This window comes from Pleurodeles waltl, chromosome 10 (genome assembly GCF_031143425.1).
Source record: "Pleurodeles waltl isolate 20211129_DDA chromosome 10, aPleWal1.hap1.20221129, whole genome shotgun sequence".
In the NCBI taxonomy this organism is placed as follows: domain Eukaryota; kingdom Metazoa; phylum Chordata; class Amphibia; order Caudata; family Salamandridae; genus Pleurodeles; species Pleurodeles waltl.
This window is the reverse complement of record NC_090449.1, coordinates 468,075,659-468,090,740: the sequence shown is the minus strand read 5'-3', so window position 1 is coordinate 468,090,740 and position 15,082 is coordinate 468,075,659. Positions and strand designations below refer to the sequence as shown.

General features: G+C 42.9%; 1 protein-coding gene across 1 annotated transcript in view; it reads right to left on the bottom strand.

Moving 5' to 3' along the window:
* Positions 1 to 550: 550 nt before the first annotated feature.
* Positions 551 to 15,082, bottom strand: part of LOC138261625 (SCO-spondin-like) — a 1,514,343-nt gene continuing 1,499,811 nt past the window's right edge. The window contains exon 114 of the mRNA XM_069210750.1: positions 551 to 756. Coding sequence (XP_069066851.1) covers positions 734 to 756 — 23 coding nt within the window. The 3' untranslated portion in view covers positions 551 to 733. The remainder of the gene's footprint in view (positions 757 to 15,082) is intronic.

Genomic DNA, 15,082 nt, shown 5'->3' with positions numbered 1-15,082 from the left:
GCAGTACCTCCCTAAACCTGACAGATCTAACAGAAACATTTGGTTTATAAGCAGCCTGTATTCATCAAGGCTTAAGGGATTTTGTTTTGTTTCTTGGTAAGACATCAAATGTAGGCTTGGGAACCAGAAAATCATCCTTCAGATCTGCCCCAACGACGCGCCTAGCTCATTTCCAAACACAGCAGCGATTTTGTGATTTGCAGGGTTTGAGACTGCAAAACATTTTGTATATCTGCCCATAGATCACTTAACAGAGGTCTCTAAAGACTTTACTGTTCCACCAATCATGCTTCCTCTTCCAATACAGTCCTCCTATTGGATGATAGGTGCCCTGAAGCAGCTTAGTGCTAAATGAGACACTATAAATTATTTACAATACATATGATGCTACTTCTACTACTACTACTACTAATATTAATAATAATAATATGCCCAACTGACAACCAAGAATAAAGCCTGCTTAGTGAAGTATAGAACCAACTATAATCACCAATAAATAAATGCACAATACACTTCTTAGATGACTGCTGAAGACTACCTTTATTAAGTTTGACTGTACAGCAGTAAACAGTTTCAAGACATTGTTTCAGTGATAGAAAATTGTAGAGACATAAAGCTTATTGGTACAAAACACTAAGACATATTTACAAACATATGAACATTGGAATAACCCTTTTCTCATCTGTAAACTGAGACTGTTGTTACACCCTGTATGTCTATCTTTTCTCTGGGGTCAACGCTTTGTGAAATCACCACCTAGAAAAGAAAAGAAAAACAATACATTATGAACAAGAAGGCAGAAAACCTGGACTCCAGCAGGATGATGGAATTCTGTGTAGACTAAGAGGCTGTCTGTGGACCTGGAGTACCATGCAATAATTGAGAGCAGTGAAGCAGAGAGTCTGCAATCAGATGTCAATGAGAGTGAAACCTTAAAATGTATTCACCTACTTACTGTAGATGTTATTAGAAGGAGAAGCTACCCACAAAATCTTTTTGTACTATACAAGCATTGGCAGTGTCAATAGGACTCAGCTGTGAAACCTATTACATGAATCCCAAGCAGCAATCTTTGAATGAATATTGTCAAGTCCCTTTCATAAAGATGGGCATCTTTTAATTGAACTTGTTAGAATAAAATAAAGAGCCATTTTAAGATGCCTGCCCCGTATGCTATCCTGAAATGGGCAACAACACTTTAAATTCACTGCCAGATGATAGGACAGCAGGCAGAAAAAATTAACAAGAAGAGTACAGGGCATGAGGGCATTGAGTGGGGTGTGAGAAAGCGGGTGATAAAATAGAGAGGAATGGGGGTGAAAGAGATGGAAGAGAGGAGGGCAGAAGGGAGAGGTTAGGAGGACATAGTCTCTCCCATGCCCCGTAAGGCATAGACTGACATTAGCAGTGGAAGAATACATCATCTAGGCAAAACACTGTGGGACTGAAATGCCCCTTAATGAGACAAAAACAAGGATAGGCAAGAAAGAAAGCCATCAATTCAAAGGCATGAAAGGTGAGATAGACAGCAACGCCATCCAGTCATGAGCCATGAGGAGACCCAAAGTCTACCCTAGGTATATGTAATGTTTTGGAAATAGTAGGTCTCCAAAACCTGAAGCCAAAATCTAAAAATGACTCTTGGGAGTCATTTTGAGGCTCCTGGCTACCAATAAAAGTAAGCAAAATATAATATTTGTTCACTTTTCTCTCTATATATGTTTAAACTCAATGATGTAGGCCTTTTCGAGATCATATCCCCACCTCTCAATGTGTTCATAATGTGTACTTCACACTTACCATCTAGATACTGTCCCTTGCTGCATATGTTCTAAACAATTTCATAACCAACACCTTCACACATATTGCAATCTGAAGTGATATTTTGTGATGCTGACATTTATATAGTGTGGAAACATTAAGCACCATATTAAATAATAAACAGTTTAAACCAATGGAAGATAGAGAAATATCTGTGTATTGTGCTTGCAGTTTACCACAGCTAACCAGTGCTAAAATGCTTGCGCTCAGTCCCCCATACATGGTAAAGCTGGCTTACACCCAATTGGCACATTTAGTTTACTTATAGGTCCCTCATGTAGTGGTACTACATGTACCCAGAGCCAGTAAATTAAATGGTACTAGTAGGCCAGCAGCACTTATTGTGATACCCACTTAAGTAGCCCTTTAAAACATGTCACATTGCATTGCATTGCCTGCCATTGTAACTTGTGTGCAGTTTTAAACTGTCAATTCAACTCGGCGAAATAAACCTCTTGCCAGGCCTAATTCTTCTTCAATACATATGTCACCTCTAAAGTAGACTCTAACCAGCCCGTAGGAAAGGATGCAGTGTATTTAAAAAGTTGGACGTGTACTTTTAAGTTTGACTTATCCTGGTAGTAAAAAAATCTTATATTAATGTTTCACTACTGCAAGGCCTACCTTTCTCATAGGATAACATTAGTTTACCTTATTAAATTTAACATGTGCTAACATTTGATTGGGAACAGGTAGAAATGTCATGTTGGATCTCAAAAGAACTGTAATGTAAAATTATCTTTAATGTGAAAGTCATATTTTAAGTCACAATGCTGAAAATGGCACTTTTAGAAAGTTTCACTTAAACATTCTCCTAGAGGAATTGTTGAGATATAGTTTGTGTATATATGATCCAGTCTTCAGTTAATGAATAAGACAATTCTGTACTGTTAAAATCCAATTTATTACTCAATAGGTTTCAGGAAGTTCAAAAAATGCATAACAAATCCAACAAATGTCTATGTCACAAACAATAACACTGTCTATAACCTCCATAGATCACAAGATTGAGTCCCAACAGAAGATCCAGGAATGGGTTATAACCCTCTTCCTGAAACAGTTCTACCCAATAATTGCTTGGTTTTCAGTCCCAATTCAAGCAATATTACAGACTTTCAATTCAGCTTGTTAAGTGAGAAGGTAATGTCCACGTTTTGACCTGTGGTGGCAGTGAGAGATCTGTCAGACCATCATCAGGATCAGTGTTGTAAAATAATGCCTACATATAAGGAAAATTAATTATAAAACAGTACATGCAAGCTACCAAATCACACCATGTGTGCAGCTAGTTGAACCCAAGAAAACACCACAAACACAGGTGTTGATACTAGTATAAGCCACCACCTACATGGCAAAGAAAGTTCAAAACGTACTTTAAAAACATAGCAAATGTGTACCATAAACTACACTGTGTCAGCCTCCCAACCAGAATAGCTACATTCTGCTACTTACAACAGGCTACAAAAATAGACTCTGTAGCAACACACAAGGGGACCTCAACCTTCAAGGCCAAGTAAACAAATCATTAAAATATTGCTAACTCATTTCAACTCCCAAGTCGACAAAGAAAAGATCCATCAGATTACCAATTGAAGGAGGTTGGCCTAGCACTAGATCAACACCAGTCTATCGCCCTGGAACTCTTACAGCCTGGTAGGGGAAGGGGGAAATTACCAGACCCAGATGTAGTCAGGCCTAGAGGTTTCTCCCACTTTGAAGGCTGGCACCAGGTATAAATATTGAATCCTCAAACCAACTCTTCAGGTCACTACTGGACCTGTGAAGGACTCTCAAAAGGACTGCATTTCAGAGAACTGACCTGCTGCTTCAAGCATGATTTGTACTTAAGAGGACTTCCCTGCTGCTACCAGAGGACTGCCCTACTTGCTGAGCCCTGCGTTGTACCCTCAAAGGACTGCCCTGCCTCTTGTTGCCTGCCTTATTGCTTGAACCCAGGATACCAGAGTAACTCTAAAGCTAATTGGCTGGCCTCCTATTCTGAGCTACAGGGACACAACAAGCTCCAACAACCTTGAACCCACACCTGGACCCTGTCTGAAGGGATTTCTGCCCTCCGAGTGGTGCCCACCCAGTCCTGGACCCTTGGAAGTTGTGCTAAAGGTGTCCAAGCAGCCAAAATCCAAAACCTGGGACACTTTTCCACTAAAAAGTGGTCCAAGCACTGAGAGGAGACTGGCACCTACATGCTTGCTGCTTCAAGGTACAATACCAGTCAGCCTGACTTTCCAGTAGCTCCTGCTATGTTCTTCTCAACAGCAGCATCCGTTCAGCTGCTCCTCTTCAGAGAGGTATCCTTCCTCATACAGCCCTTGTCAGATAGAGCCTGCAGCTTTGTCCCACTGAAGATTTCTGACTTCCACAAACGTGACGAAGTCTGAACTTAAAAGTCTTCATGTGACAACAACACCCCCTTCTCGGAGACCGCTGGCTGCCTTGCCCCGCTGAGGTTTACCTTCTCAGACATTTTTATTCAAAATTACTTCGAAGTCCACAAGTAAGCTAAGGCCAGGCCCAATCCACTTCTTGTACCCAAAGTGTTCTCCATTGTGGTCGGCCATAACTTTTAACTTTTTCCCAGTCATGCACAACTAGATGCCCGCGGGATGCAGTTTGGCCTTTTCGGTATAAAAACTTAAAAAAATATTTACTCTGGTTCTATTGATTGTATTTAATTAGTTTTGGTGTCAAATAATTTAATAAAATGTTCTCTATTTTCCTAAATTGGTGCACAGTTTTTCTTGTGTTGTGTTTTCACGTTATTACTGTTTGTGTGCTGCGTTCATACCTTACACATTGCCTCTAAGTTGTGTGACTGCTTTTGAGCCACCAAAGGGTTAAGCCCAGGTTAATTTAGTGACTTTTGTGGATCACCCTGACAAGGATTGTGATTGTTGCTTGAGAAATGTTCACACCTCTCAACCCAAAACCTAATTTTTTACAATGGCCAAGCTCAGGCAGGCAAACCATCAGGGACAACTGACATCTTTGCCCAGGGCGAAAGCAGGAACTGATGAGGTAGGGAAGAAGTCACCCTAAACCAGACTGCGCAAGAGCTGCTACAGGGTTCCTCTGGACTGTAAAGGAGTACCAGGTACCGCAATAAGAAGGCATGGACATTCGTGGCTGAAAGCCTGCCTAGCAGTCAGTAGAAATCATCAACTTAAAAACCATATGAGAATAAAATACATATTTTAATTAATTAACTGGCAGCCACATCAATAAACAAGCCTTCAGGGCAAAGATTTTTATTAAAATTTCTCAGGCTATCTGGGGCAACAATGAGTCCTCACAAGTGCCACACATCCAAGGACGAACTTGTCACCTTAAGTTTCCTAGCAGGAAACTTAGTGACTCCAGAAGAAGGTGGGTCTGATTTAAGAGCCCTTTGTTGTGGCAAGGTTTGGGATTTGTTTTTGTATTTTTGGGCATTGGCAGGTTGTTTAGCATACTGGTTTGAAGAACAAGTTACTTACCTTCGATAATGCCTTATCTGGAAGAGACATAAACTATCCGCAGATTCCTTACCTTAGAATTCTCCCCAGGCACCAGACTGGATCTGGAAAAAACTTTACAGCAGTATGTCTGCGCATCTGTAGAGTGTGCCGAGCTAATCCGTATCAAAATGAAGTCGACGGGGTCCAGATAATCCCTCCTCTGACGCACTGACATCAGTTTCTTCTGTGACCAGATTCCGCGCAACAACGCAGAGCCACCATAGAAACTGGCAATGGAACAGTGCGCCAAAAAAGAGAGCTAGATGTAAAATTGATTTACAACTACGAATTGGAATGCACAGTAATAGAATTTAAAAAAAGGAATACTGAGGTAAGATAAAAAGTTGGCAGAACAGGGAGGATGGGTGGGTCGGTAAAGAATTTGAGGCTAGTCTATGTCTCTACCAGATAAGGCATTACCAAAGATAAGTCACTTGTTCATCTTGTAGAGACAACTACCCACAGATTCCTTACCTTAGAATAGATACATAAGAAATATCAACCCAGGAGGTGGGTCTGCGAAAATATCATACCCCAGTCTCACATAGAAGCAACCGGTCTAACTGATGGCGAAGTAGACCAATCACAAGAGAGACAAAGGTAAGAACAACATTCATCTCACCAGAAGAGCAGTGGAAGGGCCCAAAGAACATGTTTGAAGACATGAAATGCCGTGAAGAGAGGAGCACATGGCAATGGAAAATTAATCTGCCGGTAGACAACAAGTAATAGAAAATAAACGCAGATAGTTCCAAGGTAGGAGTGGAACCGATGAAGAGCTGAGGAATCAGGTGCAAGATCACCGCAGTAGTCACTGAGATAACTGGAATGAAACACCTAGGAATGAGGTCCACAGAGGTCATAAAAGGAGGAGGAGCAATGCATACATGCTGCCTCAACCAGGATGCAGAGACAAAACCTGCAAGAAGCAGAAAACTCCACGATGGTAGGGAGATATACTTGAAGCCAGAGTGCACACCTCTAGGAACATCCAAGGGAGAACCCATGGAGAGGTGGAACAGAACCGTAAGAAATATTAAAAGAGTCGACAGGGGACATGAAATGTGTGCCATATGCATGACAGGCAATGTAGAAATAAGAAAATCTAAGCAGATATATGCTGAGACCTCCACACGCAAACATCGAGATGTCATGACATGGATGTGCTTGTTTATATCGGTACCTACAGATAGGTGTAGAGTCTGCCTAAACACATATGTAGATACTAGCAGACTAAAATTGTAAACAAGGCTGGTAGAGCAACCAGCTGATAGAAACAACAAAAAGCTTGAGGTATATGAAACAAGGTGAACACCAGGCAAAAATTGCCACAGCAGAAGACGCCAATCATATAAAAGCCAAATAATGGCAATGTTAAGTCCAGCAGACAGAAAAAGTTGCTGAAAGAAAGGACACAAGGAAAAAAGGGGCAGAGTCCCAGAGGGACAACCTGCCTAAAAGAAGTGGTCCATAATGTGGAACGTATAATAAAATATTGTGAAATGTGAGGTAAAGTTGACATCGACTTCCAGAATGGGATTGTAACATTGGACCTGCAGGGGTCTGCAAGGCCAGATGCAAGTGTCTATACCAGTGGGCACAGCTCTACGCAACAAAACAATTTGTGTTTAGAGAGGAAAAAATATCCTCCAGAAAGAGGAGAAATTACTACCTTCGTGCAGTTAACAAGAAAGGATTAAATAAGTAGTATGACTCAAATCCCACAAACCAATCATCTGAAAATAGCAGTCAACAGATGACCAAGGTCACGCAGAAGTGAGAAAATCGGGGATAGTAATGGAAACAGTTAATGTGGCCAGGCAAAACAATCATTCTTGAAGACAGACAAAAACCCATACGCAGATGGGTGAAGCCCATAGCGTACCCAGAACAGGGCAGGGGGGAGAAAATAGTAGGCCCACTGTGATTGTGGAAAAACAGAAGCAGCAAGGAACAAATATACACACATATATAATAATATATATATAAATATAGACGAGCAAGCTGTGAACTGTATCAAGGATCCATCAGAGGTCAGAAGGGGGAACATGACGGCCATGAAGAAGACAAGACAGCTGTGGCGCATGACTAGGCAAAAAGCATGTGGGGGTAGCTCAGAAGGAGGATAGCAGTTCATGAGAAAAGAAGGTGACAGAGTGTGCCGCCTTACACAAAGATTGCAGAACACATTGAATCCAAGATGTACAAAAATCCCTGAGGGGATTTAGAACATGAAACTGAGAGCAGAAACACCATTTCCTATTGCACCAGTGGGAAGAACAGCATAAAACAGAGGACGCTGCCCTGAAAAACTGGGAGAAACCGAATGCACCGGTAGAGTCCTTAATTATACAAGGAACTATAGAGTACTAGTCCCAAAAGGAGCACTAAACTAGTTCCCGGCAGGGACTAGGTAAACAAAGAAGTATGGCTAAAAGCCTACACCAAGCGCTCTGAAGAGCAGGGAACCAAAAATGACTCACCCATGAGGATGAATCCCGTAGAGGGCACACCTTTTTATGTGACATGCCATTACCACAGACAACAGAAGAACACCTTTTAGAGGCAACAGACCCAACAGGGTCACAAAGAAATAAAGGAACCTAGCCACGACAGTGGAAAGAGAAATACAACACCTGCTAACGCAGAAACACCACCTTGGGTGCTAGACAGCGCATACATAAGAAATAAAAGTACCTGCAGCAAGCAGGAACACCACACTGTGGTTTGTTCTGGAAGAAAAGAAACACCCCTAGAGGCATAGAGAAGGAACATGGGAATAAAAACCACCCCTGAACAATGGAAGGAAAAGTAGGACAGTGTGAGACCCTGTACCACCAGGAAGTGTTAAGACTGTACGGCCATGAGCATCTCTAAAGCAGCGTAAAGCCGAGTTGACATGCGCACCAAAACGTGAGGTGCTGTCGTGTCAAGTAAAGTTGCCTGCACAGCCTCTGAAAAATTGGAGGGACGCAGACATGCCTGCTGATGCGGAGCCACTGAAGAGGCCATAATCTTTCAAACAGAAACGGTGGCATCTGTACCACATCGGATACTAAGCTTGGCAGTTTGCTGACCATTCCGTACCAAGGGAACCAGAATATTCTGAGACTCCTCAAGGAGAGAAGGCAAAATGCACTCAATAGAGTCCCACAAGACGTGGGAAAAGCGAGAAAAGACACAAGAAGTGTTGATAGAACGCAGGGCAGAGCTAGATGAAGAGAATATACGCCTAGGAGAAGTGTCAAGCTGCCTGACCTCTTGCTCTGGAGGGACAGGAAGGACATGAGTAAGACCCTGCGTAACTAAAGCAGCTTGCACTACAAAGCTTTGAGGAGTCATATGCCGATGGAGGCAAGATGGATCTTTGGGGGCTGGTCTGTGTCTATATGAAATAGAGCGTTCGTCAGGAGGCTCAGATTCTGGATGAGTCTAAACCTCCAGGAGGATATCATAAAGAGTCTCACAATAAGGATGGACAGGCTCTAGCAAAGATTGGTTAGGGGGCAGGACATCAAGTAAAGGGTCGATTGATGAATGAACAGTAGGAAGTGGTAACTTCAATACTTCGGAAATACGAATTAACATGTCTGCTAGAGCAGAACTGGCCTCTGTAGCCAACACAGGGGGCGATAGAAGGCTGGAGGCCGGGGAGGAGTCCAGGCCACTAGCGTTGCCCAATTCAAATAACCAATCTGACTGTGTGTCTGAATTGGTGTCGGAAAGGGGAGGTTGATAATCCAAATCATGCCCTTCTGAGTGGGGAACTGGAGGATTGGCTCCAGAATACACAAGGCAAGAATCAGAGATAGCCGACTCCATTGGCGCTGTTCACAGCATCGGGGCTGACGTCGACCGACATCCTGAGGGTGAGACCTCAACGACAGAAGGAGCATCGGTCAACTTCGGTGAGACTACTACTGGAGTGGCGAGTGAAATCGCCAGCACCACCACCAGAGTCGGCAAAGCAGAGCTTGACGTCGACAATGGAGCCAGCAGGGAAGTGGTAGGCATGGGAAGTGGAAGCCATAGGAGGCTGTGCACCTGTGTCGAAAATACTCTGGAGTCAGAGGGCCCAATAGGCACCGAGGGCGAACCTGCCGGCACAGATTCCATCAGGACACCCTCCACCTCCTTGGGGCCCAAAGGTGCTCCAGGGGAAAGGATAGCCGCAAAAAACGGCATGCAGGGATAAGTAATAGTCCCACATCTGGGCTAGAACCGCCCAGTCGCCAGAAAAACAGGAAGGCCTGGGGCAATCTCCTGCATAGACTCTTCCTCAGAAGAATGAGAAGAGACACATGGAGGCGGTGAAGCCGGAGGATGGCGGGACTTCGACCACAGACGGTGCTTACTGTGAGACACCGGTGGAGCCACACAAGAACGCCTCTTGGAGTGGTCGGGTGGACAGACCTTGGATGGGGAAGGACTCTGATGCCTACGGGAGTCCTGAGGAGTCTGCAACACCCACACACCGCCAGGAGCTTAATCCGCCGCTCCCACAACACTTCTGGCTTCAGATGTTGACAGGCATCCCAATCCTCAAAGACATGGTGGGCGCCTAAGCACCACATACATACAGAATGGGGGTCCGAGCCCAACATCTGACGAGCACAGAACTCACAAGGCTTAAAGACAGAAGGCGTAACACTGTCCCAACCGACAGAAAACAGTGAAAAAGGGGCCAAAAAGGCCAGAGGAACCGCTTCTCCTGATCCACGTTGCAAGGCGGAAAAGAAGAAACAAAAGGAATTGACATCAGTGGGTCGGAGGAGGGATTATATGGACTCCGTCAACATCATACTCAGTGGGTGATGTGGATATAGAGTTGCACAGTACCCTCTACCATCACGCAAAGGTACTGCTGAAAAGTTTTTTTTCCTGATCCGATCTGGTGCCTGGGGAGATTTCTAAGGTAAGGAATTTGCGGCTAGTTGCCTCTATCAGATATATGTTTTATACTGAGATGTCTGTTGTTTTTCTTTTAAAGTCTGTCAGATGTTGCTGTGGTAAAGCTAATAGGATTATAGTATAACACATCACAGGTACTGCCAGAGGCAGTAGGACTTCTTTATTGATTGTGAGAATGAAGTCTGATACATTTTCAATGGTTATCTTTGAGGCCCTCTTCAGGCAGGACTCCAAAATGCTATTCCCTTGATCATTATGATTAACGTTTGGTATACCAATTTGTCAACTGTATATAATGTATATATTTGTGATTGTGTACCAATTAGGTTTTCCTACATTAATGTTATTTTTCTTTTTAAAAGTAAAAGCACTGACTACCCAATGATGTATTAAATAGTATTACATGAGTTCTGAGTTCCAAACCCACATCACCTCCCTGAGGGAGCTTTGGACTGTTCTGCTGTCACTACCTTGAGAATCAAGTGCTGAAGGGGCATGCTTGAACTTCACTTTGTGGCGAAAATAATATGTTGATACAACTGAGACACAGTACCTTCAGGATGACTTTGAGTCCCCCAAAACACATCACACACCTATTGTTAATGCCACTGCATTAATTCTTCTATGCTACTGGTCTATGGGCCGTTGAGCTTCTTCTATTTCACAGGGGTTATTTAACATTGTAGACTTCTAAAATGTCTCTGGCTGGTGACATTCTGATTCTTCTTAAATAGTGCACTTTTACAAAAACAGTTAATCTAGTCAAGCTAATATAAGTAATGCCTAATTCATTAAATAGTGGCAAAGGTGTATCACAATTACTTTGGGGTGCCACTGAAACAAACTGCAGCTGCTATTTTTTAGGTTTTGCCTGCTTATGAAATCTATTTTGTTTAATGTAAATCTTAAAGGGTGCTTACAACCTACCCTTACTTTCCATTGGATAGTGTGGGTGCCACTTACTTTTCCTACATTTCTATTGGCTGTCACAGACGATTTCCTGTTCTTCCCTGTGTTTGCTCTTGTGTTTGCTCTTATCAGTGTTCCAAGGCCCAAGCACTCCTTTTCATCCACCAACCTTTTTACTGAGGCTGCTCTCTTGGTGCCAACAAAGGTCAGGGTTCTAGTGTTCTTCCCCTTCAGTGTGCACCTTGGCTGCATGGCACGTCCTGGCCACGCAGCAGCTTGCACCGCTGGTAACGATTTTTACTCTGCTCAACTGTGTTTTCTTGTTTTCATTATGAACAAGCACATCTAAATGCCGAGCCAGTGCTTCACATATTTAAGCACTCGATGCCTGATAAGTAAAGGCTATGCGGGAGGAGTTCATATGTATGATTTTACTGAATTACTGAATGCAGGCAGTGGCGGCTGCCATTTAACGGGGGGGGGTCAGGATGGGTGTGTTAAAAAAAAAAAAAATACATAAATAAATAAACACATCTTCTAGGGGAGACGTGTTCGTCTCCCCTCCGTCCTATTCCTATTCCCAGCTGCACTGCACACAGGCTTCCAGTCAATCACGACACTACTGTCACCAGCATAACAGCAGCGTTGTGATTGGCCTGAGCCACCTGCTTCACTGCTCAGACAGGTAGTGGGATCCTGTGCATGTCCTCCACTCGGTTGTGCAATACAGCCGGGTAAAGAACATGCAAAGTGTGCAATGTCAGTTTGGCCGGCCCAACCTGGCGGCCAAACAGACATGTGCACATTGTGCTGCAAAACCCCTCCTCCTGCCCCCTCCCTCCAGCCCAGCCCCACCCCACCCCTTACTCCCAGGAAAAATAAAATGATAATAACGTAGCATAAGCTATTGTCATTTTATTTTTCCTTGTTTAAAGACTTAGCAGCGCAGTGCTCCTCCACCTTAGTGGAGGAGCCGTCCCTGGATGCACGTACTCTTTTCATTAATCAAATTTCAGCCCTGCACTCATAGATTGTGTATGTGCCTGCAGTCTGTTTCGTCAACTTACCCCCACCCCCTTCCTGCTTTCTGGTCCCATCGCTTGCAAGTGCTTATTTTTACTGATTTCACCACAGAGGCGCCATTTTTATTCGATGTGTTCTAGTGGTTAGAATCTGGCTTTCCTCACTGTTCACATATTTAGGCACTCATCGACCGATAAGTAAAGGTTGCGCAGGAGGCGTTTATGTGTATGATTTTACTGAGTTACTGGCTGCAGGTACTCTTTTTTTTTTTTTGTGGGCGAGCACAAAGTGCTCCGTCCATTCTGTAATCTCTCTTTGGGCTTGAAACTACGCCCATGCCACGTCAGTCACTTACATTGGTTTGTGGACTTGCCTTTTAAAATCTGCTTGCTTTCATTTGTGAAAGGCATACGTCATGCCTTTTCCGGTGTTTAGCCCACCTACACAGCACCAGTAAAGTACCAAAAACAAACGAGGTTCGATGTTTTCAGCCTGGAGTCCGGACTACTTTATCTGTTTATTTTCCACGCAGCACGATTGCACTGCACTTTACATAGCACGATCTCGATTTTTTTTTTTTTTTGCTTTACAACGCTAATAGCTCTAACTCGAACAAATGAGAGACCCGTTTCATTGAAAATGCTTGTTTTTATTACTTTAATTTCAGCCCTGCACTCGTAGAGAGTGCATGTCCCTACAATCTTTTGTTGACCTCTGCCACTGTTTTCAACGTACCTGCCCTGCTCCCACCCCTTCCTGCTCCGGTGTTTCTTACCTCCCCCCACCCTCCCCAGCTGGCTTTCCATTGCTTCTTCATTGCCCATTGTACCCAGAAGGAGTCGTGAGTTTTTTTCAACACTCAAATACTACTTGCTAAACCAGGCGTAGTGTTTTCTGACCATCACGGTTTGAGCAAGATTGGGTACAGTACTTTAGAAGCGTGTGCTATTGACATTTTATATCCGTTATAATGTTTACTGTGACACATATTAATGAGTAGTTTAATATTTTCACTCTTCGGAGAAGGAGTTGTGCAGCTCATAGTAGTGATCAGTTCAGATCAACACGTGCATGTCTCTCTTTGTATTGACGTACTGAGCAATTAAAAATCAATTGGGAGCTACTGAAAAGTATAGCAAAAAAAAGTTTTTTTTAAATAAAGCAGCGCAGACAGAGCTGTGCTGCTCTGATCTCTGAGCCCTGCTATCTGTGCCACGTGCAAGAGGTTAACATCTGTTTTTTGGTGTGGGTGACCGGTAATTATACTTCTCCAATACATATGTTTATTTTGATAAGTGGTGCAATCAATACCTGGATGTTACTGAAATGGAGCATAAATCAATTTTGCTGCTCATCTTTAAAGCATCTTTGATCTTACAAGTGGCCCACCATTGTTGTGTCTGTTCATAAACAAGGGTCATCTCGACTTTCCGGGGCTCAGATTCACATTTCATATATACTGGGTTTCATCAAACTGCCAGAGAAACAGGAAGGAAATCCCCTGTGAACTGTAAAACCCTCTCCCGAATTCTTGCTTGCCCCATTTTCAGATGTCTCACCTAGACTGCAACTTGTTAGTGAAACTTACAGGCACAATTCTTCCCTATTGGGCTCTAAAGATACGTCTGACAACCACAATCTTGTTACGATGCCTCAGGGTGCACACCTTTTCTAGTTTTGTATATTATTGGTAAGGAGAAACCCAGCTAGTGCTGTAGGCAAAGCGTCATGCCTGACGAGGGCATTTTGTACATGGACGCAGCAAACTGTTCTAGTGTTTTAATGTATCTATTATCTAGATTCCTTTTCAGCAGTATGTTTCTGTCACAAAGCCAGGTTTTCTGCACACTTGCCCATAACAGAAGCTCTGTGTGCGACTTACAATATGTGTAGGCAGCCAGAATTTAGAACTATTGTTCAGGCTATTGTACTTGGGGATGCATGCTACACTATAGATGTGTCGCAAAACTTGTGAAGTTACTACCTGTGCATGCTGTGGGTTCCCTTTTGTTGTTTGTTCTAGTTGAAAAAACTCTGCGCCCTAGTGAATTTGTGATGTTAGCGTCACTGTATTGTATTTGCTTTGCACATACATAGTACTTCAGTATCCCTTGTGGTGCCCAAAGTGTGTTTAATGTGGGCAAGTAAGTAGTTACTCTATTTGTCAGTCACGCATACTTTGATTTATATTGCTCACCAAGCTAATGCTTATCAATTAAAACCTTATTATTATTCACAAAGGTGAAACCTAATGCATTTAATGAAGTCTGTTATACTGCAGGCTTTTGCTGTTCTCTCTCACTGATCACCTAGTAACAATCATTGGCACTGCAGCTTTGAGCTGCTTCACGTGGGAAAACTAGTACTGGCAAACCCAATAGGTCTGACATTAATGTTTTAACACATGCAAATTAAATTTGTGCATCTCTGTATTTTTCTAGGTTAGCACATTAAAACCGCGCTTATTTGCTGTGACAATGCTTGTGTGTTTTCAGTCAACTGAGTTTTCAATTGTATTTCGTTAATTTTTTTCTCAAGAATACACAGTCCCATCAAGCATCATCAAAATCTAGTAAGGTGTATGAAAGTATCCAACCCTTTACTGCAGAAATACAGTTTATATTCAATTAATAAGGGCCTGATTTAAAGATCGAGGGACGGTATGCTCTGTCATAAGCGCAAGGGCTATTCTGTCTGCTGTACTGCATGTACCGTAGGATATAATGAGCTAGTAATACTCATTTGCGACGGAGTATTCCGTTCATGGAACTTTAATCAGATGCCGGTGACAGAGAATTTGTTCAGTTATTTATTTAGAACTGGAATTGTACACTTGGGTTGTTGTTCCAGCTAAAGAGTAAATTTAAGTCAAGGCTTTTAGCATCTTTAAATAGGAGGTGTGG